We start from the raw sequence: 27,303 nt of genomic DNA, 5'->3' as shown, positions 1-27,303 counted from the left end.
TTCCTTTATCTCAATGATTGGCTAATAAGAGACCACTCTTCAAGGGGTGGTCTCAGCGACACAGTTAGCAGTTGGGTTCGAAGTCAGCTTTCTGAAATCTCAACTTCAGCCCTCTCAAACTCTACAATTCATAAGAGCCCTGCTCGACACCATTCAACTCGGGGAGTTTCTTCCTCAGCAAAGACAGGACAATTTGATTCAGCTTTGCAATCAAGTTTATCACCTTCCCTCCATCTCAGCTAGGTGGATGATGGTTCTTTTGGGCCACATGGTGTCCATGGTCCATGTTGCCTCCTTTGCGAGACTTCATCTCAGAACAACTCAGTGGTCTCTAGCATCTCAAAGATTTCAAGCTCTCGACCCAAGATTACAGCCACATCTTCACTTCGTCAATCTCTGTGGTGGTGGATGAACTCTTCATATCTTTCCAGAAGGTTTTGTTTCAAATCCCTCCACATCAGAAAGTTCTAACCACAGACTCATCAAAGTATGCTTGGGAAGCTCATCTGGACGGTCTTCGTACACAGGGTCACTGGTCCGCCCAAGAGCAACAATTTCATATCAATCTCTTGGAATTTGGGGCCATTCTCAATGCTCTCAAGACTTTTCAGCACATTGTAGCCAGTCAAGTCCTCCTAATATGCATGGACAATCGGGTAGCAATGTATTACATAAACAAACAAGGAGGAACAGGTTCTATCATTCTTTGTCAAGAGGCTGAGAAGATTTGGCAATGGGCTATTGCTCACAACATTTTCTTCAAAGTGATCTATATTCAGGGAGAGAAGAATGCTGTTGCCGACAAACTCAGCAGATTTTTACTACTGCTCAACTCCACAGTCTTGCATCAGATATTCTTTCTTTGGGGGATTCCTCAGATAGACCCATTTGTGGCCCCCCACAATCACAAGCTGCCTCAATTCTGCTCCAGACAATACTCTGCAATGTCTAGAGGCAGATGCTTTTCTTCTTGATTGGATGCAAAAATTCCTTTATGCTTTTCCACCAATTCCTCTCATTCTCAAAATGCTAGTCAAGCTCAAACAAGAATCTGCCACCATGATCCTCATAGTCCCTCAGTGGCCCAAGCAACCATGATTTTCTCTTCTACTTCAGGTCAATCCCTGCAGATCTTTTCATCTCTTTTCACACATTCAAGGATCTCTTTTACATCCCAATCTACAGTCCTTGCAGCTGACAGCTTAATACCTCTCGGGATGACTTCAGCTGACATGGATCTTTCTGATCCTGCCCGGCTTATTTTGGATGCATCCAGAAAGCCTTCTACACAGCAGTGCTACCAACACAAGTGGACACGGTTTTCTACATGGTGTATTCTTCATCATCATGATGCTTCATTCTCCTCTATATCTTCGGTATTGGATTATCTTCTACATTTATCCAACTCGGGTCTTAAAACCACTTCAGTTAGTGTTCATCTTAGTGCTATCAGTGCTTTTCATGGACCAGTCAGTGGTAAACCTCAGACTGTTCATCCTCTTGTTTCCACATTCATGAAATAACTTTTCAATGTCAAACCATCTCCAGTGGTTTGGGATCTTAATGTTGTTCTCTCTAAAGCAGGGATCTCAAAGTCCCTCCTTGAGGGCCGCAATCCAGTTGGGTTTTCAGGATTTCCCCAATGAATATGCATTGAAAGCAGTGCATGCACATAGATCTCATGCATATTTATTGGGTAAATCCTGAAAACCCGACTGGATTGCAGCCCTCAAGGAGGGACTGAGATCCCTGCTCTAAAGCCTCCCTTTGAACCAATGTCTTCAGCTCATCTCAAATATCTCACTTAGAAAGTAGTATTTCTCATCTCCATTACTTCTGTGAGTGAGCGAGTTTCAAGCGCTTGTGGCGGACCTACCTTTTACAGTGTTTCACCATGACAAAGTAGTGCTTTGCACCCATCCAAAGTTCCTCCCAAAGGTAGTCACTAAAATTCATCTCAATCAATCGATTGTGCTTCCAGTGTTCTTTCCCAAGCCTCATTCTCACCTTGGAGAAATGGCTCGTCGTACTTTGGACTGCAAACGAGCCTTGGCTTATTACTTACAGCAAACTCAGTCACATAGAACATCTCCTCAACTGTTCATATCCTTTGATCCTAACAGGTTGGGATGGCCTGTATCCAAGAGAACTACTTCCACCTGGTTGGCATGTATTACCTTCTTTTATGCTCAGACTGGGCTGCATCTGGTGAGTCGTGTCGCAGCTCATGAAGTCCGAGCTTCAGTTGCTTTCTTGTGTTCCATTCCTATTGCTGAGATCTTTAAAGCTGCTACTTGGTCCTCAGCTCATAAATTCACATCTCACTACTGTCTGGAATCTTATTCCAGATGGAATGGTCACGTCAGCCAAGCAGTTGCGAAATGTATTTTCTTAATTGCCAACACTCCCTCCATCCCATTGTAGTAAGCTAGGGAGTCCCACATGTGAGAATATGCTGCCTGCTTGTCCTGGGATAAAGCACAGTTACTTACCATAAAAGGTGTTATCCAGGGACAGCAGGCAGATATTCTCACAACCCATCCACCTCCCCTGGTTGGCTTCTTAGCTTGCTTATGGAACTGAGGTACTTCAAGCCTATGTCGGGCAGGAAGGCACTAACACATGTGTAGTGTGGGCAGTCACAAAGTTTCTAAAAACTTAGTAACAATATCTGCTTGCTGTCCATGGATAACACCTGTTATGGTAAGTAACTGTGCTTTTTCCTCTGAGTATAATATTTGGGAATGTGAATACACACGGATGCGATATTTGGAGAAAGGCATCCTGGGAACTCTTTGTAAGACTAGTGCTGGTCTGTTAAGCCAGCAGTTGGGGCTCTGCCTTGCATGCTATAGATTGGGAAGTTACAATTAGGAATATTTAGGTAATTAAGTCTTCTCATATGTCTTCTGACCTCATGCTATTTTGGTCACCACCTGGATTGCTTCTAGTCTATTTTATATACAGCTTTCAACACTGAACATAGTACTCCCAAGTGAGGGCTCACTAGTAACCAGCACATCACATCCTTGGTTATACCCTTCTGCGCAGTCTAGGATCGTTCTGATTTTGGTCATCGCTTTGTTACATTGTCTTGTCATCATGGAATTCTCAAATAGATAAATTTATATAAAACAGTGTCCATGTCTTGTCAGGCTATAATTTATATTTATTTGAAACCATGATTTAATAATAATTGTTTTTGCTGGTTTTCAGGGTATGATATGTCTACATTTATCAGACGATATAGCAGATATTTGAATGAAAAAGCGGTTTCCTACAGACAGGTTGCCTTTGATTTCACCAAAGTAAAAAGAGGGTAAGTAATGTAACTTGCCTTTTTCTTTGTATTATTTTGTGAATTTGAAGGGTTATGTTTGCTAAAGCACTTCAGTATAATTTATTTGCAAGAATGGCAGATATAAGATTAGTTAACTAAACAAAGAGGATGATACCATTTGGTGTTAGTATGGAGCACACCAAGGCATGTACAGAAATTCTCTTGTCCAGCTGCTTTTAACATGAGACCCCCTGAGTTTTATTTTCCCTTTTGAAATGAGTTGTGTCATTAGATCTCCTAAATCAGTGTAGGGAGAAATTTAGTTTTTCCTCTTTCCAGCAGATGGTAATTGAGAGGTGGGAGCTGGTTGGAGGATTATTCTGTTTTGTAATTTTCATTTTGTTGTTTTATTTTAATTGGTTATACAGTTATAAACTGCATTGATTGTCATTAAATGGAGAATTGAATCTGTTTAGTTTCTTAATTTTGTTTTGGCTGTTGCCCAAGAAAATAAACCTTTCTCGTGTTTTTGTTCATTTAAAGATACTGATACATGTCTAAGAAACAAATTACAATAACATTTGAAAACAAAGGTCCTCCAAGGTTTAGAAATGTGTTAGTGCTTGCTTAAGCTTTATAAAGTCTATCTAGTTCTAAGGGCGAAGAATGCTTTCAGCATTGGTGAAAACTCTTCAGTATGGTAATTTTCATTTTTTTTTTTTAAGTTAAAAAAAATTGGAGAACATTCTAAAAATTATTACAATTTGCTTGCCTACAGAGCTGATGGAGTAATGAGAACAATGAACACTGAAAAACTACTAAAAACTGTACCCATCATACAGAATCAGATGGATGCACTTCTGGATTTCAATGTGAGTTTCACTGCTTAACGTTTGGAACATAATTGAGCACAATGAAATTGTGAAGATAATTCATCTTTTGTTGTTATTGTTGGCTGTCTCTTTTGATTGCTGCAGTATATGATGGAACCAGATTTTTTGATTGTTGTGTTATTGTACCTCCAGGACAGAAGACATGCTGCAAGAAATAAGTCAGAAAATATATTTTCTGCTTTTCAGAGGAAAGTTTATTTTTCTGAGAACTACAGATTATGAATTCCAGTTGTGAATATAGTAGCAGCTAGAACCATAAATATCTAAGATTATGATGGAGTATTTCTTCCACACTGGGTACTGAAAATTATAGTTATCCCTTCTTTTCAGTTTGTAGTTTTGGCCTTTTTGCCTTCAATACTAGAGCAAATACTGTATATGTGGTACTATCAGTACACATAATTTATTAGATACTGCTTGAGACTCTCCTGGCTACGGTATTGATGAGCGTTAAGTGAACACTGTGTGATGTACCCCCAAATTATCCCATTATGCTTATGTTTCACTCACTCTCATAATGTCACCTTAGTGTAGCCATGACCCAAAGTGTTTGGCCTATTTAACTATTGCTGTCTGATGTAATAGCACTAGTCACTGTGCAGTGATTCACTTCTGATTCAGTGCTGATTTTGTGTGCCCTATGGTGCCTTCTGATGTAAGAAGTATTATAGCATACAGAATATCAATGCTAACCTGGAAGAAAACTGTATTAACTCAGCTTGTATATGTAAGTGAATAGGCTGCATATGGCATCACTTCTTTTGAAGCAAGCTATGTTGGAAGATGAGCATTATTTTTACTTGCCCATTACTTGAATTCACTTTTAAGTCAGTAGGAATATTTAAAATAATATCAGTGCAAGATCCCAAGTTAGAGACCCTCTTTGATGTCCCAAAGCCAGGTTCCCAGCAAAGAGATACACTCAGCCAGTGCCTTCAAGTCTCTGGCACCATCTCTGATGGACTGGTAATAAATATGGTCCTGAGAAAGAGTGGTTTGTCATTGTCGTAAACCTGTGCCAACTTGAAAAATTGTGATGGTTCAACTAATGTGAATATCTGCTGAGACTGGAATGATGTCATTGACATCAGCCAAAATACCACTATTTTCAAGATGGAGTTTCGTTGAAAAATGTAACTAGATTTCCTGAGATCATGTAAGCATCTGTATGCTTTTCTTTTTTTTTTTAAATTCTTTATTCAGTTTTAACTCTTGCAACAAGTGTACAAAATTCAATTAAATAATTCGTACAAATCACTTGACATTCTAACAATTATTGTCAAATGCATATAAAAAAGACCCCTCCTCCCACCCATCCCATTCATCAGGAATAAACCCATTAAATCACATAACATACCTCCCCATCCCCACATTAAATATAGTCCTATGTAATAAAAAGGTGTCCAAGGTGTCTAATCATTAGAATATGCAATCAATGGCCCCCAAATCTTTTTGAAACTATTATAATTTCCTTGCTGTATAGCAAGCACTCTCCTTTTGTTAATACTGATGGGGGTTGCCATTCAACATATTACTGGAAATTGGAAGGACTATACTAAACTTAATTATACCTTTTGGTGGAATTCAGTTTGTCATATTCATCTGTATGCTTTTCAATCAAGAGCATATTTCTGCAACAAGGATCCATGGATTTAGGTAATGAGGTACATGAGTTTTCCATGTTCTTAGTTTAACAAAACAACCAAACCCAACAATAAAAGCTTTTGACTTTTTAGTTGGTCCATGAGAATGTACTGGATGCTTGATTTCCCTAGATTAGAGAATGAATTTAGTTAAACGGAAGTAAAATTTAAAGTTCAATGCAAACCTCAATGTAAATATTGCTTCTGTTTTAACTTTGCTTTTGCTTGAAAACACAAATTTATGTAATACTATTTTTTTTACTTCTGTCTTTAGATTGAAGTTTTACTTCACTTCTTTTTTTGCCTATAATTAGGTTATTACATGGAAAATAAATTTTTTAAAAGCAATTTGTTTTTAATGCATATTTTAGTGCAATTTTTATTACTGTATATATTTGAATATAAACCAAGATTTTGGGGCCAAAAAAAGACCAAAATGGGGGTCTCAATTTATATTCGAGCCTCCTGATGATAGTACTTTTTTCCTCCCCACCTGATAACAAATGGTACTTTCCACCTCCCCAGATGTCTGGCACTGCTATACTCCACCTCCCACCCTTCTCTGACGTGCTGCACTGCTATCCTCCACCTCCCACCCTTCTCTGATGTGCGGCACTGCTATCTTCCACCTCCCACCCTTCTCTGATGTGCAGCACTGCTATCCTCCACCTCCCACCCTTCTCTGACGTGCTGCACTGCTATCCTCCACCTCCCACCCTTCTCTGATGTGCGGCACTGCTATCTTCCACCTCCCACCCTTCTCTGATGTGTGGCACTGCTATCCTCCACCTCCCACCCTTCTCTGACGTGCGGCACTGCTATCCTCTACTTCCCACCCTTCTCTGATGTGCGGCAGTGCTATCCTCCACCTCCCACCCTTCTCTGACGTGCGGCACTGCTATCCTCCACCCTCCCACCCTTCTCTGACGTGCAGCACTGCTATCCTCCACCTCCCACCCTTCTCTGATGTGCGGCACCGCTATCCTCCACCCTCCCACCATTCTCTGACGTGCGGCACTGCTATCCTCCACCTCCCACCCTTCTGTGATGTGCGGCACTGCTATCCTCCACCCTCCCACCCTTCTGTGATGTGCGGCACTGCTATCCTCCACCCTCCCACCCTTCTCCGATGTGCGGCACTGCTATCCTCCACCCACCCCCCTCCTCAGACGTGCGGCACTGCTATCCTCCACCCACCCCCCTCCTCTGATGTGCGGCACTGCTATCCTCCACCCCCCCCTCCTCCGACGTGCGGCACTGCTATCCTCCACCCACCCCCTCCTCCGACGTGCGGCACTGCTATCCTCCACCCCCCCTCCTTCTCTGATGTGCAGCACTGCTATCCTCCACCCACCCCCCTCCTTCAACGTGCGGCACTGCTATCCTCCACCCACCCACCCCCTTCTCTGACATGCGGCACTGCTATCTTCCACCCAACCCCCTCCTTTGACGTGTGGCACTGCTATCCTACACCCCCCCTCATTTGACGTGCGGCACTGCTATCCTCCACCCCCCCTCCTTTGACGTGCGGCACTGCTATCCTCCCCCCCTCTCCTTTGACGTGCGGCACTGCTATCCTCCACCCACCCCCCCTCCTTCGACGTGCGTCACTGCTATCCTCCACTCACCCCCCCTCCTTCGACGTGCGGCACTGCTATCCTCCACCCACCCCCCCTCCTTCGACGTGCGGCACTGCTATCCTCCACCCACCCCCTCTCCTTCGACATGTGGCACTGCTATCCTCCACCCACCCCCTCTCCTTCGACGTGAGGCACTGCTATCCTCCACCCAACCCCCTCCTCTGATGTGTAGCTCTACTATCCTCCACCCACCCATCCCCTCCTCCGACGTGCGGCACTGCTATCCTCCACCCACTCCCCTACTTCGACGTGCGGCACTGCTATCCTCCAACCCCCCACCTGACCAGCAGTGCTATCCTCCACTATTCTCCACTACAGAATACTTTACTTGATGGACCTTCGGTCTGTCCCAGTATGACAATTCTTATGTTCTTATTATTCTGATGGCTTAGGGAAATCCACTTCTTATTCTTTGGATAAGCAGCTTAAAATCTGTTTTAGTACTTGATATCTGTTTTATTACTAGATACTTGGGACCTGGGTTGGCAACTGTTGGAAACAGGATACTGGGCTTGATGGTCAAAGTGACATAGCAGAGGAAAAGCTCTGACGGGGCTGGCCACGAGCAACCTGTTTTGAGGCTGCTTTCTTCTGCCTGGCTTCAGGATAGGGAGACAGAGAGTGAGTGAGGGGGTTTGCAGCTCAGGACCACTGCCTGTTTCTGCCACTAAGGGGCTTTGAGGAAGGGAGGAGGGCTTTGCGGCTCAGGATCGCTGCCGCACTGGTGCTTCAGGGTGGGAGCAAGAGAGTTCCTCTTGGCTGCTTTGGGGCTTGAGGAAAGGAGGGGGGGATTTGCAGCTCGGGATGTTGCCGTGCTGGTGCTTCAAGTTGAGAGGGAGGTGGGGTGTGAGACTCAGGACTGCTACCGCTTGTAGTTCTTTGGGGTTTAAGGGATTGGGGGAGGGGGGCTCAGGATCACTGCTGCTTCGGGGGGTTTTTTTTTTGTTTTTTTTTTTTTGCCGGTTGGTTGAAAGTGCCGGTTAACAGAGACCTGGTTAACTAAGATTCTACTGTTGAAAAAAGTCGTTTATTTAACAGTACCCAATATGGATCACATTTTGCCCACACACAGACTTCATCACGGGTTTCAGAGCACCAAAAGGGAGTATTTGATCTATAGCTCCTAACCGAATGATTGGTGTACTATACTCTTCAACTAAAATCTCAGCTTATCACAAGCTGTTTGAGACTACTGCAGCAATCAAACATTGTTTCAGCTCCAACAGGACGTTGACTACGTTCTATAAATCAGTAAATAAATTCCTACTTTAATGCATTTTGAATTGTATTTTTAAATAGAAGTATGTGAAAATGTACAAGGGTGTAAAAACTGTTGCAAGATATTGGATGTGTATCCTAGAAGAAAGGGGCATATGATGCACTTTCAGATATTTCTGAAGCATAAATTGTGCACAAAACACAAACATTCTTCAGTGGAGAGTACATCTTTGCATTTTCTGCAAGTCCATATGATGCCTGCTTTTAGATATTAAAGTAGATAAGCATAGCAGTGTTCTGGTTTTATTTTGATGATGAGTAGAGTGAAAAGAAGCAGCTTTAATGTTTACTGATAAATGGTGATCTTCTGTTCTCATTTTCTTTGGTTGCCACATGAATTTTGCTAGTTCTGGTACTTTACAAAGTGTAGAATGCAATGGAATTAGCGATGCTTTTACCAAACTAGTAAAAGGTAGCCTTGACATGTCTTTACACGGGTCATTCCCGTAGGCCAAGGCCGTTTATACCACCAGGGTAAAATGGCTGATTTTTCTATTTTCGCCATGAATCTCCATGCACTTCTTTTCCTATTAACATGCACATGCCTTAGTGCACGCCATCGTAAGTCCCTTTTTGCTGCAATCAGCATGCGTTGGTGCTTACCGTAGCTTAGTAAAAGGATTCCTTAGTGTTGACTGATTAGATTATGAAGACCTGTTTGCCTTGTGAGGCAAAATATGTTGTGTACCACATTTTAACATGTGTTATTTTAATGTTTACTGTTCCTAACCAGCAATAGATCTAAGTATATCTGCCTTTTGAATGGCATATGTATGTATGTATGTATTACTGTGATTTGATATTACATTACATTAGGGATTTCTATTCTGCCATTACCTTGCGGTATTATTTGCTTTGTGTTTACAGATTGATGTGCTCCTTTTATCAAACAAATTGATAGCTCATCTAATATTTTTTATTTGTTGTTTGGATTTCACAATTTAAGGATCTTGCTTTCTCTAGTGCCAAGCAAAATGGAAACAATTATAAAATATAAAATTGTGGAACATGTAGACAAAAATGATTTAATGAGACAGTCGGCATGGGTTCTAAGGGAGATCTTGCCTCACCAATTTACTTTACTTCTTTGAAGGTGTGAATAAACGTGGATAAAGGTGAGCTGGTTGATGTAGTGAATCTAGATTTTCAGAAAACTTTTGATAAAGTTCTTTGAGAGGCTCCTGAGAAAATTAGAGCCATGGGATAGGTAGCAAAGTTGAGTTGTGGATTAGGAATTGGTTATAGGATAGAAACAGAGGGTGGGGTTAAATGGTCATTTTTCTCAGTGGAAGAAAGTAAACAGTAGAGTGCTGCAAGGATCTGTACTGGGACCAGTGCTATTTAACATATTTATAAATGATCTAGAAATTGGAATGACGAGTGAGGTAATTAAATTTGCAGATGACAATAAACTGTTCAAAGTTGTTAAAACACATGCAAATTATGAAAAATTGCATGCAGACCTTAGGAAATTGGAAGACTGGGCATCCAAGTGGCAGATGAAATTTAATGTGGACAAATGCAAAGTGATGCACATTGGGAAGAAGAACCCGAATCACAGTTACCGGATGCTAGGGTGCACCATGGGGGTTAGCACCCAAGAAAAGGATCTGGGTGAATAACCTTCCGCCCAATGTGTAGCGGCGACGGCCTAAAAAGCAAACAGGACCATGGCGGAACGTGATTTAGGGGTGATCATTAGTGATGACATGAAGGCTGCCAATCAAGTGGAAAAGGCTTCCTCCAAGGCAAGGCAAATGATGGGGTGTATCCGTAGGGGTTTTGTCACCAGGAGACCTGAAGTGATAATGCCACTGTACAGATCCATGGTGAGACCTCATTTGGAGTATTGTGTTCAATTCTGGAGACCACACTACCGGAAAGATGTGCTGCGAATTGAGTCAGTTCAGCGAATGGCCACCAGGATGGTCTTGGGGCTCAGGGATCTCACGTATGAAGAAAGGCTAAATAAATTGCAGCTGTACTCACTAGAGGAACGAAGAGAGAGGGGGGACATGATTGAGACGTTCAAATATGTTATGGGCCGTATCGAGGTGGAAGATGATATCTTCTGTCCTATAGGTCCTTCGACCACCAGAGGGCATCCGCTGAAAATCAGGGGAGGGAAATTTCGAGGTGATTCCAGAAAATACTTCTTCACAGAAAGGGTGGTCGACCATTGGAACAGTCTACCTCTGCAGATGATTGAGGCCAGCAGCGTGTCAGATTTTAAGAGAAAATGGGATATTCACATGGGATCTCTAAGGGAGTAAAGACAGGGGGGTGGGTCATTAGAGTGGACAGACTTGATGGGCTATAGCCCTTTTCTGCCGTCATATTCTATGTTTCTATGTTTCTATGATGCTAGGAATTATTAAAAAGGGATAGTTAACAAGACTAAGAATGTTATAATGCCCCTATATCGCTCCATGATGCAACCTCACCTGGAGTATTATGTTCCATTCTGGTCTCCTTATCTCAAGAAAGATATAGTGGCACTAGAAAAGGTTCAAAGAAGAACGACCAAGATGATAAAGGGGATGGAATATATGAGGAAAGACTAAAAAGGTTTTCTGCTTGTAAAAAAGGCAGCTGAAGGGAGATATGATTGAAGTCTATAAAATCCTGAGTAGAGTAGAATAGGTACAAGTGGATCGATTTTTCACTCCGTCAAAAATTACAAAGACTAGGGGACATTCGATGAAGTTACAGGGAAATACTTTTAAAACCAATAGGAGGAAAAACTTTTTCGCTCAGAAAATAGTTAAGCTCTGGAACGCATTACCAGAGATGGTGGTAAGAACGGTTTAGACAATTTCCTGGAAGAAAAGTCCAAAGTCTGTTGTTGAGAATGGGATACTGGCGACCTGGATTGACCACCGTGAGGATGGTCTACTGGGCTTGATGGACCATTGGTCTAACCCAGTAAGGCCATTCTTATGTTCTTACGTTTTGCCTATCACGTCTGGTAGTTTGTCTGGAACAGTTTATGACATGGCATAGTATGGGGTATAGTAATAAGTTAGGTCTGGTTTTAATAGTAGCTCTCAAACAATCAGAAACTACATTTATTCGGCATCTATCAATCCCCCATGAGTGCTGGTTAACTGAGAGTCTACTGTATTACAATGAAATACTGATTAGTTTTTAATCCAGCATGTTAACCTGTGTTCCTGTTTTTCTAATTTTATCAGGTCAATGCAAACGAGCTAACCAATGGTGTGATTAATGCTGCCTTCATGCTCCTGTTCAAAGATTCCATTAGACTGTTTGCTGCATACAATGAAGGAATAATTAATCTATTGGGTAAATATTATTTTATTATGTAACATGTACAACTCTGTTTTGGTTTTAATGATCAAGAATGTATGCTGTCCTTGTTGACAAATACAGGTCACTGAAAAATACAAAAACTAAATTAAATACAGAGATACCTTGGTTTGCGAGCATAATTCGTTCCAGAAGCATGCTCTTAATCCAAAGTGCTCATATATCAAAGCAAAGTTCCACATAGGCCATAATGGCAACTCGGATGAATCATTCCACTGACTTAATAGGTACATCTCTCCGACCCAACCCAAGCTGACACCCGACCCATATCTCTTCTTCTGTCTTCTCCCACTGCTGTCCTCTACTTTGACACCTCACTCCGGGAACCGGCTTTTCTGCTCCCCCGAGGCCACCGGTGCTACTCCCTTCCTTCGTGACTGAGATTGCCTCCTCCCCCTACTGACTGGCCCTATGTTTACCCATGCGCCGGTGCTGAAAGTGCCTGCCACTGGTTCTCTGCTGGGCTCCTGCGGGGCCTTGAGCATCCGCACATGCTCAAGGCCTTCTGGCTCTCACCCTATCCGAGATTCGAGATCTCATGAGAATCTCGTCTTGTAAAACACTTGCAAACTGCGTTACTCACAAACCGAAGTTTGACTGTATTACTAAAGCATCTAGTCTTACCTTCTCTTCCTGTCTCTCTCTTCTTCCGTCCTATTTCCATGGTCTGGCATCTCTTTCCTTCCTTTCTCTCCCTCCCTCCTTCCTTCCTTCCTTTCCCCTGGTCTGGCATCTGTCTCCTTCCCTTCCCCCATGCCCTGGCATCTCTCCCTCCCCCTCCATGGTCTGATATCTCCTTTCCTTCCTTCCCTCTCTTTCCCCAATTGGGTGCAGCAGCAACAGAAGCAGCATTTCCCTTCCCCCTTTCCTGTGCAGGAGAGGCATTTCTCTTCCCCTTTCCCTCCCTCTCCTTTTCCCTGTACAGCAGCAGCAGCATTTCCCTAGGGACCCCTTTCCTATGCAACAGAAGCATTTCTCTTTCCCCTTCCCTTCCGTTCTCTTCCTTGTGGAGGAGCAGCATGTCTGGCCGGCTTGTTCCATTCAAAGCCGCGAGTGGCGGCTCCTTGCAAGATTCGCGCCTGCGTCTGAAGCCTCTCTGATGTTGTGACGTCAGAGAGGCTTCTGATGCAGGAGTGGATAGCGCGAGGAGCCGCCAACCCGCGGCTTTGAACGGAACGAGCCGGCCAGACACGCTGCTGCTCCAAAAGGAAGGGGAAGAGAAATGCTGTTGATCGCGTCTAGACCGCGGGCCGCAAATAAAACCTGGAGAGCCACATGCGGCCCGTGGGCCGCGTGTTTGAGACCGCTGATCTAGAAGTAGGAACTCTTGATAATCTGTTTGCACATACAAACTTCAGAATGTAGAATAAAATATGATTTATAACAAACTGTTAAGCCATATTCGACTGAAGTTTTTTTAATCAGGTACTTTTGGATCAGTGGAATAGAGATTTGGGTAGTCTGCTCCAGCTTACTCCCCTGTTTTCTGTTGATGCTGTTATCCCCTGTCTGGTTCAAAGTGCAGAACTTCAGAAATGCCATTTTTGCATAGTTCATTGTACTTACATTTCACAAAAGCAAGCTTTTCACTTTGGGGGTTCGCCTACACCTTTATGTCTTAAGCGGGAGATAATTCTTTTAGTCATGGATTCTGTCTCTGCCCGAGAATCTTAGAATTTTTGCAGGCATTCTCTTTTAATTGTGAAGTGAGATTGTAGCATTATATAACATAAAAGCTTGTTTGCATTTTTTTAAATTAGGGAAAATACAAGGTTTTGGGGCTTAGTACTTGGGACAAGTTGTAAAGCTTTGTATGTGAATATTGCACATAAATGCAGAGAGGGGTGATCTGCTTTCCTCTTCAGCTTGGTTAATGGAGCTATGAAAACCTACAGGTAAAATACACAGTTTGAATAACTTAACAGAAAAATTTTAAGTGAATGGGATTTTCATTTAAATGTATTTGTAACCGATATGTATAGTTTTTTAAAAAAATTCTTCTGTTTCATTGTATATGGTATCATGAGATACTTTTTTTCCTATTGCATACAGAAAAATATTTTGACATGAAAAAGAACCAGTGCAAGGACGGCCTTGACATCTATAAGAAATTTCTTACCAGAATGACAAGGATTTCAGAATTTTTAAAAGTTGCAGAGGTAAGCAGTATGGGCCCTATTCTTAAAACAGCACCCTACAGTTAGGCAATGGTAGGTGCCCTACCGCCACCTAACTTAATTGGGTTTATTTTGTTTAATCTCGCAGTTCACATAAACAATCAGGTCTGTTTGCACAGGAGGAGAAAGTAACCCACTATTCAGCAGTTCAGTTCCTTCTCTTCTAGCTGCTAGATCTTAGTCCCAAAGAACTTTGTTTTGTGCAGAGCTATAGTTATCCATGCTTGGGTTCTTCCCAAGGAAGTCTGGATAAAATCATGTACTTGTGACAGATATAAAGGGATGAGATACAGTTCTAATATGATGCTAAAGATTACTGAGGTTTTTTTCTTGGACAGAGAAGAATTCACTTCTCTATTTTGCAGAAAAATAAATATGACGGGGTGATTGTACTCTCAGACATATTTAGCAGAAGTAAGAAATTGTTTGAAGCTAGGGAAGTTGGATCTGAATGAAGCCATTGTTTAGCTCATTAGTTAAAAAAGGAACCTTTAGCCATTGATTACAGTGGTCTCAAAATCCCATGGCTGTTCAGCAGATCACTGGCCACAGATCTGCACACTTCTGCAGTATTCAATATTGAGCAGAGATTGGCTTATATTTTAAAAATGTTAATTTACGTGCAATTTGTTTACTGCATTGGGTGTAAATATTTGTTTAGCACATGTCTTCTGTATGTATGACATTACATTGACCCCTTATTCTTTACATATATGCTTGAATTAGCTTGATTTAACTCGTTAATAATCATTGAAGTCAATTTTAAAAACCAGTGCACTGCCTAACATGGTCTATTAATATACTCAAGGGATTTTTTATTGTGTGCATTATTAGTGATTTAGAGAGAGCATGGTTAGGGATATTTCTTGGGACCTTAGCAACACTTGAGGTATGTAGAGAAAGATCCTGTCCTTAAAATACTCTGGCCCATTTCCTCGAGGATCAGGCTTAGATTCACATTTAGCCCTTTATTGTACAGTGAAGTTTTTTTTTTAGGAATGGTTGAAGTGATCACATGGCTTACAGGCTGCTATCAGCTGGGCTGCAAGCTTTTGAATCAATTGGAGCTGGTGCAGTACAGTAATCTTCTTCTTTGTGACTCTATGCAGTGCTGCATGCGTCTGTTACCGCTATAGAAATAATTAATAATAGTAGTAGTAGTAGTAATCTAGCAGCTCATAAGATGTAACAAGTACAGGAACTTATCAAGGTGGGCTTAAAAATTCCTTTCCTCTTTGTGGACATTTATAGAACAACTAGGGTGGAATGATTTAAGAAATGATTATCCTTCCAAACCCTAGAAAAAAGAGGACATTCTGTGAAAATGATCAGTAGATTAAAAAATCAGAAGGTATTTTTTTTCCCATAAAATATAAGTATGCAGCGGAATATGTAGGCAGAGTCTATTAAGAAGATTGACATAGTGGAGAACAAAAGAAGTTTGTTTGAGTTCTAGAGAAAGTCTTAAGAGAAATTATTAGCCAGATAGACTTGGGACCCATTGCTTTAACCCTTGAAATGAGAAATTGGGTCTACTTTTTAATCTTCTGGGTACTTGTGACATGGACTGACCACTGTTCAATGTCAGGTTGTTGGTCTCACTAGACCAGTGTCTCTCAAATTTTCTTGAGCCAGGGCACACTAAATGTAGTGGCCACGGCTTGAGGCACCCAGAAGTATGCGGATGTCGCCGTGATGACAAAAACGCAAATGTATGTCGTCACGTCAATGTCTGCCCATGTGCATGAGATGCTAGTAGGGGGTTTCAGCAGGGAAGAGGGTCGGAGAGAAGGAGAGGCACTGGCGCCAGCTGATTGCCTACAGCAGTATTTCTCAACTACTTCAAGCTAAGTGCCCCCTTAAGTCAAATATCAACTGAGTACCCCAACCACAGACCTCCCTAGGCCCACCCAAGCTCTGCCCCAGATCCCATTCCCTTTACTAATTGTAATGCAATTTTTTCCATTCATTTTTCATATACACACAATATACACAACAGATTTCAATCACTGGAATAGTCTTCCACTTCAGGTTATTGAGGCCAGAAACGTGCCAGATTTTAAGGCCAAATGGGACAAACATGTGGGATCTATCCGCAAAGATAGATAAGGAGGGTCATTGGAGTGGGCAGACTTGATGGGCCGTGGCCCTTATCTGCCGTCTATTTCTATGTTTCTATATTGAACACAATATAATATACACAACACATTCCAATCACTATTTTGAAAAGAAAATAATTTTAGCTATTGGCAATCCTCTGTAGGCTGCTGTAATTAGCTTTAAAGGTGAGACCGGAAGGCCAGTGGGGGAAGCCGGAGGACGCTAGAGAGAAGGGGAAAACATGCAGGCCTTCGGTGAATTGGGCAGCACTGGCGCTGTACCGCATAGGGAAGTCAGCTGGCACGCGCCTCTATTCCTCCTCAATGTGCCACGGTACACTTGGAATCTCAGGAGGCCCAAAGTTTGAGATACACTGCACTAGACCATAGTCTGACTTGGCACTGCTTGTATGCATAGTTCAGTCCTTTGAAGCTCATTAAACAATTTTTTTTTTTTAATTATTATAGCAAGTTGGAATAGACAGAGGAGACATACCAGATCTTTCTCAGGTAAGTAAAAAGATACTGTTTATTATTATATTAGATATGTTCATTTCTTGTTTTGTAAGCTAAGGCCCCCTTTTACAAAGGGGTTTTTGCTGCACAGTATTCACTAGCACCACTTTGTAAATGGGGGGCCTAAAATATTCTAATGTAACAAAATTGTTTTATTTTTATGAAATATTAAGATAACGAAGCATTTCTCTTAAAACTGTATTCTTATATCCATTCTTTTCTCAGTCATATTTCTTGTTTGGTTCAACTTTTTATTTCACAGATTTTCACCTTGAGATATTCTGATTTGCCTGACGTAATATATTAGTAACTTCTATACCCTGCTACTGTTCTTCCACTAGTTCTTGTTTTAAAATCCTTTGGTGTTTTTATTTCTTTGAGGAATTTGTTAGTTGTCCTAGGACAAGCAGGCAGCATATTTTCACACATGGGTGACATCATCCATGGAGCCCGGTATGGACAGTATAAAAAGTGAACTGTCCCTTTAAGCTTTAAGGAACTTTATGACTGCCCGCACCGTGCATGCGCGGTTGTACCATAGAGCAATACAAGGGCATCATAACATTTTCATCTTAGGTTTCCATTCCTTTCTTAGCAGCTTCGGCTTGCATGTGGATTACAACCAAGAAAATGCCCAGGAACATATTCCAATCTTTCCCAACAAGAGAAATCTTGTTTCACATAAACTATTGCATCAGGAGAAATAAACCTCCATTCAGTGCAGCAATTTCGAATGGAGGTTTGTTTCTCCTGATGAAGCAATTTATGTGAAACAAGGTTTCTCTTGTTGGGAAAGATTGGAATATGTTCCTGGGTGTTTTCTTGGCAGCTTCGGCTTGCATGTGGATTACATCCATTGGCTGAGCCATCATTGGAAGCACTGCACTGTACAGCATAGCAACACAAACGCTAAAGCTAAGTTTAAATTTTCTTTTTTAGTTTTCAGTTTTTGATGGATTTTTTGAAACACCCTGGAACTTTGACTTACCTCTTAAGATTTGCAATATTTTTAGTGCCGGATGGCCTCTTAAGTTTATGAGCATTTAAATTGTTCCTGGTTTTTTGGGGGCCAGAGATCTTTTCTCCCTTTATTATAAGGGGAGTTTTTTCTCTCTGGTTTTCTTTTCTGGAGCAGACCAGTGATATCAGCTTGAAAACTGTTTAGTGAAGTCTTGTGACTTTGTGAGTTATATCTTAGATGCTGAGGTCCATTTGATAAGTTTTCAGCTTTGCTTGTAGCCACCTGACACTAAAGAAAAGACACTTTGTTTTAGAACATAAGAATTGCCATACTGGGACAGACCGAAGGTCCATCAAGCTCAGTATCCTGTTTTCAACAGTGGCCAACAGTGGCCAACCAAGGTCAGCGAATGGCTACCAGGATGGTTTTGGGGCTCAGGGAACTCACGTATGAAGAAAGGTTAAAAAAACTGCGGATGTACTCACTGGAGGAGCGAAGAGAGAGAGGGGACATGATTGAGACCTTTAAGTATATTACTGGGCGTATAGAGGTGAAAGATGATATCTTCAGTCTTACAGGGCCCTCAGTAACCAGAGGACACTCGCTGAAAATCAGGGGAGGGAAATTTCAGGGTGATGCGAGGAAGTACTTCTTCACTGAAAGGGTGGTAGATCATTGGAACGAGCTGCCTCAGAGGGTGATTGAGGCCAGCAGCGTGTTAGAGTTCAAGAGAAAATGGGATATTCATGTGGGATCTCTAGGAGAGTAAGAATCAGGGAGTGGGTCATTGGTATGGGCAGACTCGATGGGCTATAGCCCTTTTCTGCCGTCAATTTCTATGTTTCTATGTTTCTAAGTACTTAGCTAGATGTCAAGTAGTAAAACAGATTTTATTCTGCTTATCTTAGGAATAAGTAGTGGATGTTCACCAAGCCATCTCAATAATGGAATTCTCTTTTAGGAAATTATTGAAGCCTTTTTAAAACCCCGCTAAGCTAACTGATTTCACCACATTATCTGGCAATGAATTCCAGAGTTTAATTACACATTGTGTGAAGAAATATTTTCTCCTGTTTGTTTTAAATCTATTACTAAGTAGTTTCATCGCATGCCCCCTAGTCCTAGTATTTTGGAAAGAGTGAACAAGCAATCCACATCTACCCTTTCCACTCCATTCGGTATTTTATAGACTTCTATCATATCACCCCTGAGCCGTCTAGCTATTTTAGCCTCTCCTCATAGGGAAGTCATCCCAAACCTTTTATCATTTATGTCGCCCTTCTCTGTATCTTTTCTAATTCCGCTATATCTTCTTTTTTGAGATACGTCGACCAGAATTGCACACAGTATTCAAGTTGTGGTTGTACCATAGAGCGATACAAGGGCATTATAACATTTTCATCTTAGGTTACCATTCCTTTCCTGATAATTCCTAACATTCTATTTGCTTTCTTAGCTGCCACCACAAATTGAGCTGAGAGTTTCAACGAATCCTCAAAAATGACACCTAGATCCTTTTCCTGGCAGTGACTGCTAACATAGAACCCAGCATCACTTAGCTATAGTTTGGATTCCTATTTCCCATATGCATCACTTTGCACTTGCTCACATTAAACACCATCTGCCGTTTTGCTGCCCAGTCTTCCAGTCTCACAAGGTCCTCTTGCAATTTTTCACAGTCTTCTTGCAATTTTTCACAATCCTCTTGCGATTTAACAACTTCGAACAACTTTATATCATCAGCAAATTTATCTCACTAGTTATTCCCATCTCTAAGAGGGGGTGCTCGTCTGGATGGTCTCCATACTCAAGACGTATGGTATTGCCAAGAATCAAACCCTCTATATCGATCTCCTAGAACTATGAGTGATGAACAATGCTCTCAATAACATTTCAAGACAGACTCCTCCACCAAATAGTCTTTGTTTGCACAGACAATCAAGTCGCCATTTTCTTTCTTAACAAACAAGGAGTCACAGGCTCTCATGCCCTTTGCATGGAAGCAATCCATATTTGGACTTAGGTGACTGCTCATGACATACTTCTCGGAGCAATTTACCTAAGGGGAAGCAGAATGTATTAGCAGACAAATTGAGCAGACTTCTTCAGGCTCTCAGCACAACTGTCTTAGTAGATTTTCTTTAACTGGGAAACACTGGACTCAGATCTCTTCGCTTCTCCCCACAACAACAAACTTCTGCCATTCTGCTACAGACTCTATGCCCCCAGTCGTATGACATCGGATGCCTTCCTCATTCATTGGGTGGGAGGGAAACTCTACTCAAACTTTGCAAGGATCGGGGCACCTTGGTCCTCATAGTGCCTCGTTGGTCACATCAACCTTGGTTCCCACTCCTCCTAGAACTCTCATCCAAGGAACTGTGCAAACTCCAGCTGTTCCCTGTTCCAGAACAACAGATCCCTTCTTCATCCCAACCTTCGATCGTTATCACTAATGGCATGGTTTATCACCAACCAAGTAAACGCTTTCTGCCCGGGCTGGTTGGTGAGTGGCTGCACACTTCAAGGATGTGTTCATTGATCCCCTGATGAGCCAAGAAATTGGTGAAACAAGGTCACTTGTTGGGAGGTTTGAAGAGACATGGCAGTATTGGAGCTTAAGATAGGGGAGGAATGCAAGAGGTTGGGGAAAAGATCTTTTTTATCCATTTTCCCCAAATGTGCAAAAAAAAAAAAATCCAAAATGATAAAGGCACAAAATAAGAGCAAAAACTTTTTACATTTACACATTAGGGTTTATCAGTCATTACTGAATATAGATAGAATATAGTATAGTATAGGAGGGGCCTAAGGCTACTGGTCCTATTCTGGTTGGTTCAGGCTCCTCAGGTCCCACCTGTGGGTGGGGTTTGAGCCACCTGGGCCAAACAGGCCTTAAGGCCAGCCATTCCGGGGTTGGCTGGCCTGTCGGACGGACAGGCTTGGCACCCGTCCGTCCAACCAATGATTTTCAGGTACGGGGAGGGAGGGGGGGGCAGTCGTGGGGAGTTGCTTCGAGGGCAGGAGGGCCTGGGATCCCTCCTGCCTGTATTTTAGTGGGGGGTGGGGGGTTTCAGCAGGGCAGGAGGGCTTAGGCCCCCTCCAGCCCCAATTGTGTCGGGGGTTCAGGGGTGCCGCAGGGCAGGAGGGCCTGGGCTCCCTCCTGCCAGGATCGTTGTCGGGGTGGGGGGGGGAGGTGATGCTCGCAGCAGGAGAGATTGGCCATCTCCCCTGCTGCGATGCGATCACCCCTCTACCCGAACTGTTACAACCCGCGGCAGGAGAGATTGGGCATCTCTCCTGCTGCGAGTCGTGTCAGTTCAGGTAGAGGGGTGATCGCATCGCGGCAAGGGAGATGAGCCATCTCTCCTGCTGCGATGGTTGCGATGGTTGCGGTGGGGGAGTGGGTAGGCTGCTGAGCTGATCGCACCAGCCGCCATCAGCTCAGTGACCCCTTTTTTGGCACTTAAACCTGTTTTGACTTGTTCTAAGTCAGGGGTGCCCAATAGGTCGATCGCGATCGACCGGTAGATCGCCAAGGCAAAGTGAGTCGATCACGGAGCCCATCTTGGCGATCTACCGGGCCGATCAGCCTTCCTCTCCCCGAAGTCAGTTCTGCCGTCGAAGAGGAAGTTCTGGCCAGCCAATCACTGCCTGACTGGGCCAGAACATCCTCTCCGACAGCAGAATTGACATCGGGGAGAGGAATGCTGGTCGGCCCGATGCAGGGAGAGCTTGGGGCGGCGGCGGCAGCTTTGGGGCCTGTTATTGGATGGCGGTGGCGGCTTGGGGGCCTGTTCCCTGATGGCAGTGGCTTGGGGGAGAGCAGGGAGAAAGAAAGAAAGAGGGCAGGCAGGGAAAAAGAAAGGATAGGGAGAGAGGAAGAAAAAATTGGGGGATGAAATGAGGTCTGGAGGAGAGGAAGCATACAGGCTGAAAGAAGGGAAGAAAGATTGGATGCACAGTCAGAAGAAGAAAGTTCAACCAGAGACTCATGAAATCACTAGACAACAAAGGTAGGAAAAATGATTTTATTTTAAATTTAGTGATCAAAATGTGTCTGAATTTATATCTGCTGTCTATATTTTACACTATGGTCCCCTTTTACTAAACCGCAATAGCGTTTTTTTTAGCACAGGGAGCCTATGAGCTTCAAGAGCAGCGCTGGGCATTCAGCGCAGCTCCCTGCGCTAAAAATTGCTATCGTGGTTTAGTAAAAAAGGAGGGGGGTATTTGTCTATTTTTGTTTGGTTGTTACTGAGATGACAGTGCATAGAGTCATCTGCTTTGACCTCTTTGAAAAAATCACAGAAGAGGAATGATAATTAACATTTTCTATGCGTACAGTGTGCTTTGTGGTTTTTTAAAAATTTTATTGTTGGTAGATCATTTTGACTTGGTCATTTTAAAAGTAGCTCGCAAGCCCAAAAAGTGTGGGCACCCCTGGCCTAAGTCAAAACGTATAAGTGCCGACTAGGCAACCTGTCAAAAGTTTTAGTTATACCTGCTGTACGCCTAGGTGTAGGTCGGCCCACCGCCCACCCTTTCCCCTCCTCTAAAAATGCCTCTTTTCGCTCTATGCATTTAGAGGCAGGGGAAAGGCCTAAGCTGGTTTTAGATATGTCTAAAACCAGTTTTGATTATGGGTACTTGGACGATCATGCTTTTGGATCGTCCAAGTACCCATTTAGGCCACTTTTTAGACTTTTTTTATTATTATTATGAGCTCCATATTGTATAGGGTACGTTGTTCTTTCAGCTTGGCATGATATGTTAAATCAATTTAGTATAAATTAATAGGGTGCATAAAAAACTTTTAAATATTGAAAAATCCAAAAATAATAGGGACGTGTTAATTCAACTAGTATATTAATTTAAAATGGTTGTAATGGTCTCTGTTAAAATGCATTGCATATTTTGTCAAGATAGGAGGTACCAGAATAATTTGAATAGCTTTATTTTGTAGATATCCTGTACTCTGACTATTTTGTTCTGTTTAATTAATTTGCATGATTTTTATCTCAATAGACTTCCATGCACATAATTGGTTTCCTTTTTCAGGCACCAAGCAGTCTTCTTGATGCTTTAGAGCAACATTTAGCCTCTTTGGAAGGAAAGAAAATCAAAGACTCAACAGCTGCAAGCAGGTTTGTTTCTGTATTTGCAGTAAACTAATATCGGGAGTCTTATGTGCAAGAATGCTTCATATTTCTAGCATATCTGTGTAGCTGATGTTTTTTTTTTCAGAAGTTTAATTGGAGTTTGTAGGCTACTCTTATATTTTATGGCATCAAAGTAGAACTCTGTTATACATTAACAGCTCAACTTTATTGTGAACTTTGTTTGAAACTATCCTTACAGATATTTTAAAAATATTTCTCCAAAGAAGTCTCTCAAAGACTGCTTCAAAAAGTAGACTTTTCACACATAAATATATACAGTATATTGGGTCCTATTACAAAGAAGTGCTATAAACAGGATGGAGTCGGTCCAGAGAAAGGCTGCTAAAATGGTTGGTGGTCTTCATTGTAAGACGTATGGGGACAGACTTAAAGATCTCAATGTGTATACTTTGGAGGAAAGGCTGGAAAGGGGAGATATGATAGATATTTAAATACCTATGTAGGACGCTCTGGAATGAGAGGGCATAGGATGAAGTAGAAGTAATAGGCTCAGGAATAATCTAAGGAAATACTTTTTTACAGAAAGGGTGATAGATGCTTGGAGGTGGTGGAAACAAAGACTCTCTCAGAATTCAAGAAAGCTTGGGACAGGCACGTGGGATCTCTTAGGGAGAGAAGGAGAAAGTAGATGGGCAGACTGGATTGCCATTATTGTTTCAGTATGCAGTTTCTCTGGCAGAGTTTGGTTCTCTGTATGTGAACAGTGGCCAAGAAGCGGTAGTGGACCACAGTGCACCCACTGTTCAAAGACTTGCTGCGAGAATGTTCTTCGGCCCCCCTCGTCACAATACTCAATTATGAGTAGCTCAGTTAATCCAAGCATGTTCTTTCCTTCACATCTGGACATCATAAAGCTGGTCATGGACCAGTGGGAGTTGCCAGAGGGCTCTCTTCGAGTGGCTAAGACTATTTTCAAGCTTTACTTTATGACTTCAGATTTCAGCAGCTGTTTGTTCAGCGGAAGGTTGATTTGCTGGTGGCACAGATCACCAGCAACCCTCCTTGCCTAGTGAAGGTGGTGTCCTGTTAAAGAATACTCGAAACTGTAAAGTGGACGTGGTCCTCAAGAGACAATTGAAGCTTTTGGCCCTAAGGATTATGGCGGCAGCCACGGTTTCCTTTGTGGCACATACTTGCCATGTCCAACTGTCTCGAATCCTGGCCTCGGAGGACAACGACGATCCTCAAATGCTCCTATCATCAGCATTGTGAGCAAGGTGTCGGCCTATGCTATCTCCGTCTGGTGGATACTCTGGATCAGACAGTGGACAGGGGGCAGATGCTATTTGGCAAGGCTCTGAATGACCTTATGGCCAGTGTTATGAACAATTGCACTAAGACCTTGCTGGACAGCAAACCCTGGATGGCTTGGGGGTCTGGGATATGGGAATGTTCAAGGCTTTGGATGATTTCACAGAGATTCAGTGGGGGCATAAAACAGCAAACTTCTGACTAGAGAATGACACAGGGACACATTTTTCCCCATCCCCGTAGGAGCTCAATTTCCCCATCCTGTCCCTCTGAGTTTTGTCACTGTCCTTATCTCTACCCCATTCCTATAAGCTCTGCCTTAATTGCACAAGCCTTGACCACTTATGATTTTAAAGTGTTTGAGGCTTGTGCAGATGAGAACAGAGCTTGCAGGGATGGGGCAGGGTCAGGAGAAGAACTCAATGGGACGGGAAAATTGAGTTTCTGCGGGGACAGGGAAAAATTTGTCCCCGTTTTATTCTCTACTTTTGGCTCTTGCCCCTCTCCAGCCTTCAAGAAAGCACAGTGATGCCAGGACAGGGGCCAAGCCCCCATGGGAGCAGGCTGTCAGCCAATTGGTCGGTCTCGGCTCATATTGGCGCAAACCATTGGGTCCTAGAAGTTGTTTGAGGTTACAGAATTGAGTTATACCTGTTTAAAAAAATCAAGTTCTGTGCCTCTGTCTTAGATCTTTTTGTAGATTCTCTGGCTTGCCAGCTGGAGAGAGCCTTCAGAGTCTGGGCAATGGTGTAATGGCTACTGAATCTTTGTAATACAAAGAAAACCCTGCCTAAGTTCAGGAAAGAAAAAACTGCAAAACCAAAAGAAATTCTCACTTAAGTATATTGGGAAGTGGTACACAATGATATAATGAGTAAAAATATAAATAAGTATATGTGAATAAATGTGAGTACGTGAATGTAGGGGAAGTGGAGTCGGTCACTGGTCTCCGCCAATCTGAGAAAATAAATTCCCAATGGTGTTGTAAGTGGTTGATTAAAGTCAACACACACCTCCGGACCACCTATTACATCACTTCCCACAGTGTATTAAATAAACTGTGCTCTAAATCAATACATAATTGTGTAGCCACTTCCCAAACATTTCAACCTAAATGTATCCAAGTGTAGCCATAAGTATGGAATAAATATTCAAAGAAGAATTCAAGAAAAATTAAAGTTTTGTCAATGGCAAGTACAAAATTGATGATGATATAATGAAATATTTTGTAAAAGCAGGAACTTTTCTCTAGATTGGGTGAGCCAAACTCTCCTTCCAACAAAACGTTTTGTTTCAGTCCTTCCTCAGGGACAGAGTGAAAAACGCTCACTCCTGTGCTTTGACATGAAATAAACAATGGCATTCTCATTCAACAATCACTTTCCTGCCTCGGCAACAAAACTTAAAAGGGAGCTCGTTTTTTCTTTTTTAACTATTGTCCCCTTACCTCAGCATGAAAACAGCAGGGAGCTGCTCTTTGCCCACTGTTTGTTTTCCACTCCCCCCCACCCCCCCGTTTGTGAATAGCACTGGCTTGCTTCTTGCTCCCTGTTGAATCGCAGTGCTGTATTGTGTTTATTCTTAAGATTTGTAAATAAGCCATTGGATCAAAATTACATATTTTTCCTGATGTTTCTAAGGTAATGCAAAAATAATTTAAAAAATTAATTTGTATATCAGACACCCTTAAATCCAAATGTTAAAAAAGAAAGCCATTTTATCCAGCTTTACTGTTGAAATATGAATAATTGTGGGAATGCAGTGATGGTGCCAAATCCACTGACCTTTAAGTTGGAGCACCGAGCACATGTATGATATAAAAAAATAATTTTTTCATATATTGAGACAAGTTGGCTCGGGGGTTAGAATCCCAGCGTCTGGGCAGAGGTTTAGGGTTCAAATCCCAGGCTATCATTAGAGAATTTTTTTCTGTATTCCTAAGACTTACTTTATTTAGGTTTTTATTTTCATTTTTGTGGTTTATGTAATGCAAAAATAATGCCAGGAATTCTTGACCTTACAGCCAAGAGTCTAAGCTTTGGGTGCAAGTTTATTCTTAAAATTTCCTTGTGTGTAGTATAAACCTTGAGGGTAGAAGTTATTTGTTCTTGGATACCAAACAGCTATCGCAAGGATGTGCTGAGACTGGAGTCGGTGCAAAGAATGGCCACCCGGATGGTCTCGGGACTCAAAGATCTACCATACGAAAAACGGCTTGACAAATTACAGCTATACTCGCTCGAGGAGCGCAGAGAGAGGGGGGACATGATCGAGACGTTCAAGTATCTTACGGACCGCATCGAAGCGGATGAAGATATCTTCTTTTTCAAGGGTCCCACGACAACAAGAGGGCATCCGTTGAAAATCAGGGGCGGGAAACTACGAGGTGACACCAGGAAATTCTTTTTCACTGAAAGAGTGGTTGATCGCTGGAATAGTCTTCCACTACAGGTGATTGAGGCCAGCAGCGTGCCTGATTTTAAGGCCAAATGGGATCGGCACATGGGATCTATTCACAGGGCAAAGGTAGGGGAGGGACATTAAGGTGGGCAGACTAGATGGGCCGTGGGCCCTTATCTGCCGTCTATTTCTATGTTTCTGTTTCTATGGGCTATTTTTTTGTGCTAAAGAGGAACTGAAGGTTAAAGTATGTCACCTACAGATTAACATATTGATGAGAGCTGGCTAGGATTATCGGAAGGTTATTGTTCTTCTTTTCCTTTCACTCCCCCCTTTTTTATTTTCTGCAAAGTGGTAGTTTTATTTTCCTTTTCTTGGCCTAAAAAATTACCTCTTTATTGTGGTCAGTGCTAATATAGGACTTTTGTTTATTTTCTATTACTTGGCTGTGATTTTTGCTAATTTTTCTTTCACAATTTAGGGCTCCTTTTATCAAGGCACGCCTCGGGGGTTAGCGCGTTGCGCGTTGGACATTTCATCATGCGCTAACCCCCGCGGCAGCCTAAAATCCTAACACCTCGGCAATGGAGGTGTTAGGTACTAGCGTGGCAGGCAGTTTAATGCGTGTTATTCCGCGCGTTAAACCGCTACC

At 42.4% G+C, this 27,303-nt stretch overlaps 1 protein-coding gene across 8 annotated transcripts in view; it reads left to right on the top strand.

Annotated features, from left to right (window-relative positions):
- The window catches only part of PICALM (phosphatidylinositol binding clathrin assembly protein), a 175,341-nt gene that overhangs the window by 28,041 nt on the left and 119,997 nt on the right, over nucleotides 1–27,303 (top strand). For all 8 annotated transcript variants that reach the window (XM_033948931.1, XM_033948925.1, XM_033948923.1 and 5 more), the window contains 6 exons: nucleotides 3,217–3,319; nucleotides 4,059–4,152; nucleotides 11,929–12,040; nucleotides 14,117–14,223; nucleotides 16,809–16,850; nucleotides 22,879–22,964. In XM_033948931.1, the coding sequence (XP_033804822.1) occupies nucleotides 3,217–3,319; nucleotides 4,059–4,152; nucleotides 11,929–12,040; nucleotides 14,117–14,223; nucleotides 16,809–16,850; nucleotides 22,879–22,964 (544 nt within the window). The remainder of the gene's footprint in view (nucleotides 1–3,216; nucleotides 3,320–4,058; nucleotides 4,153–11,928; nucleotides 12,041–14,116; nucleotides 14,224–16,808; nucleotides 16,851–22,878; nucleotides 22,965–27,303) is intronic.

Source organism: Geotrypetes seraphini, chromosome 6 (assembly GCF_902459505.1).
Source record: "Geotrypetes seraphini chromosome 6, aGeoSer1.1, whole genome shotgun sequence".
Classification (NCBI taxonomy): Eukaryota; Metazoa; Chordata; class Amphibia; order Gymnophiona; family Dermophiidae; genus Geotrypetes; species Geotrypetes seraphini.
This window is presented reverse-complemented; position numbering and strand designations above follow the sequence as displayed.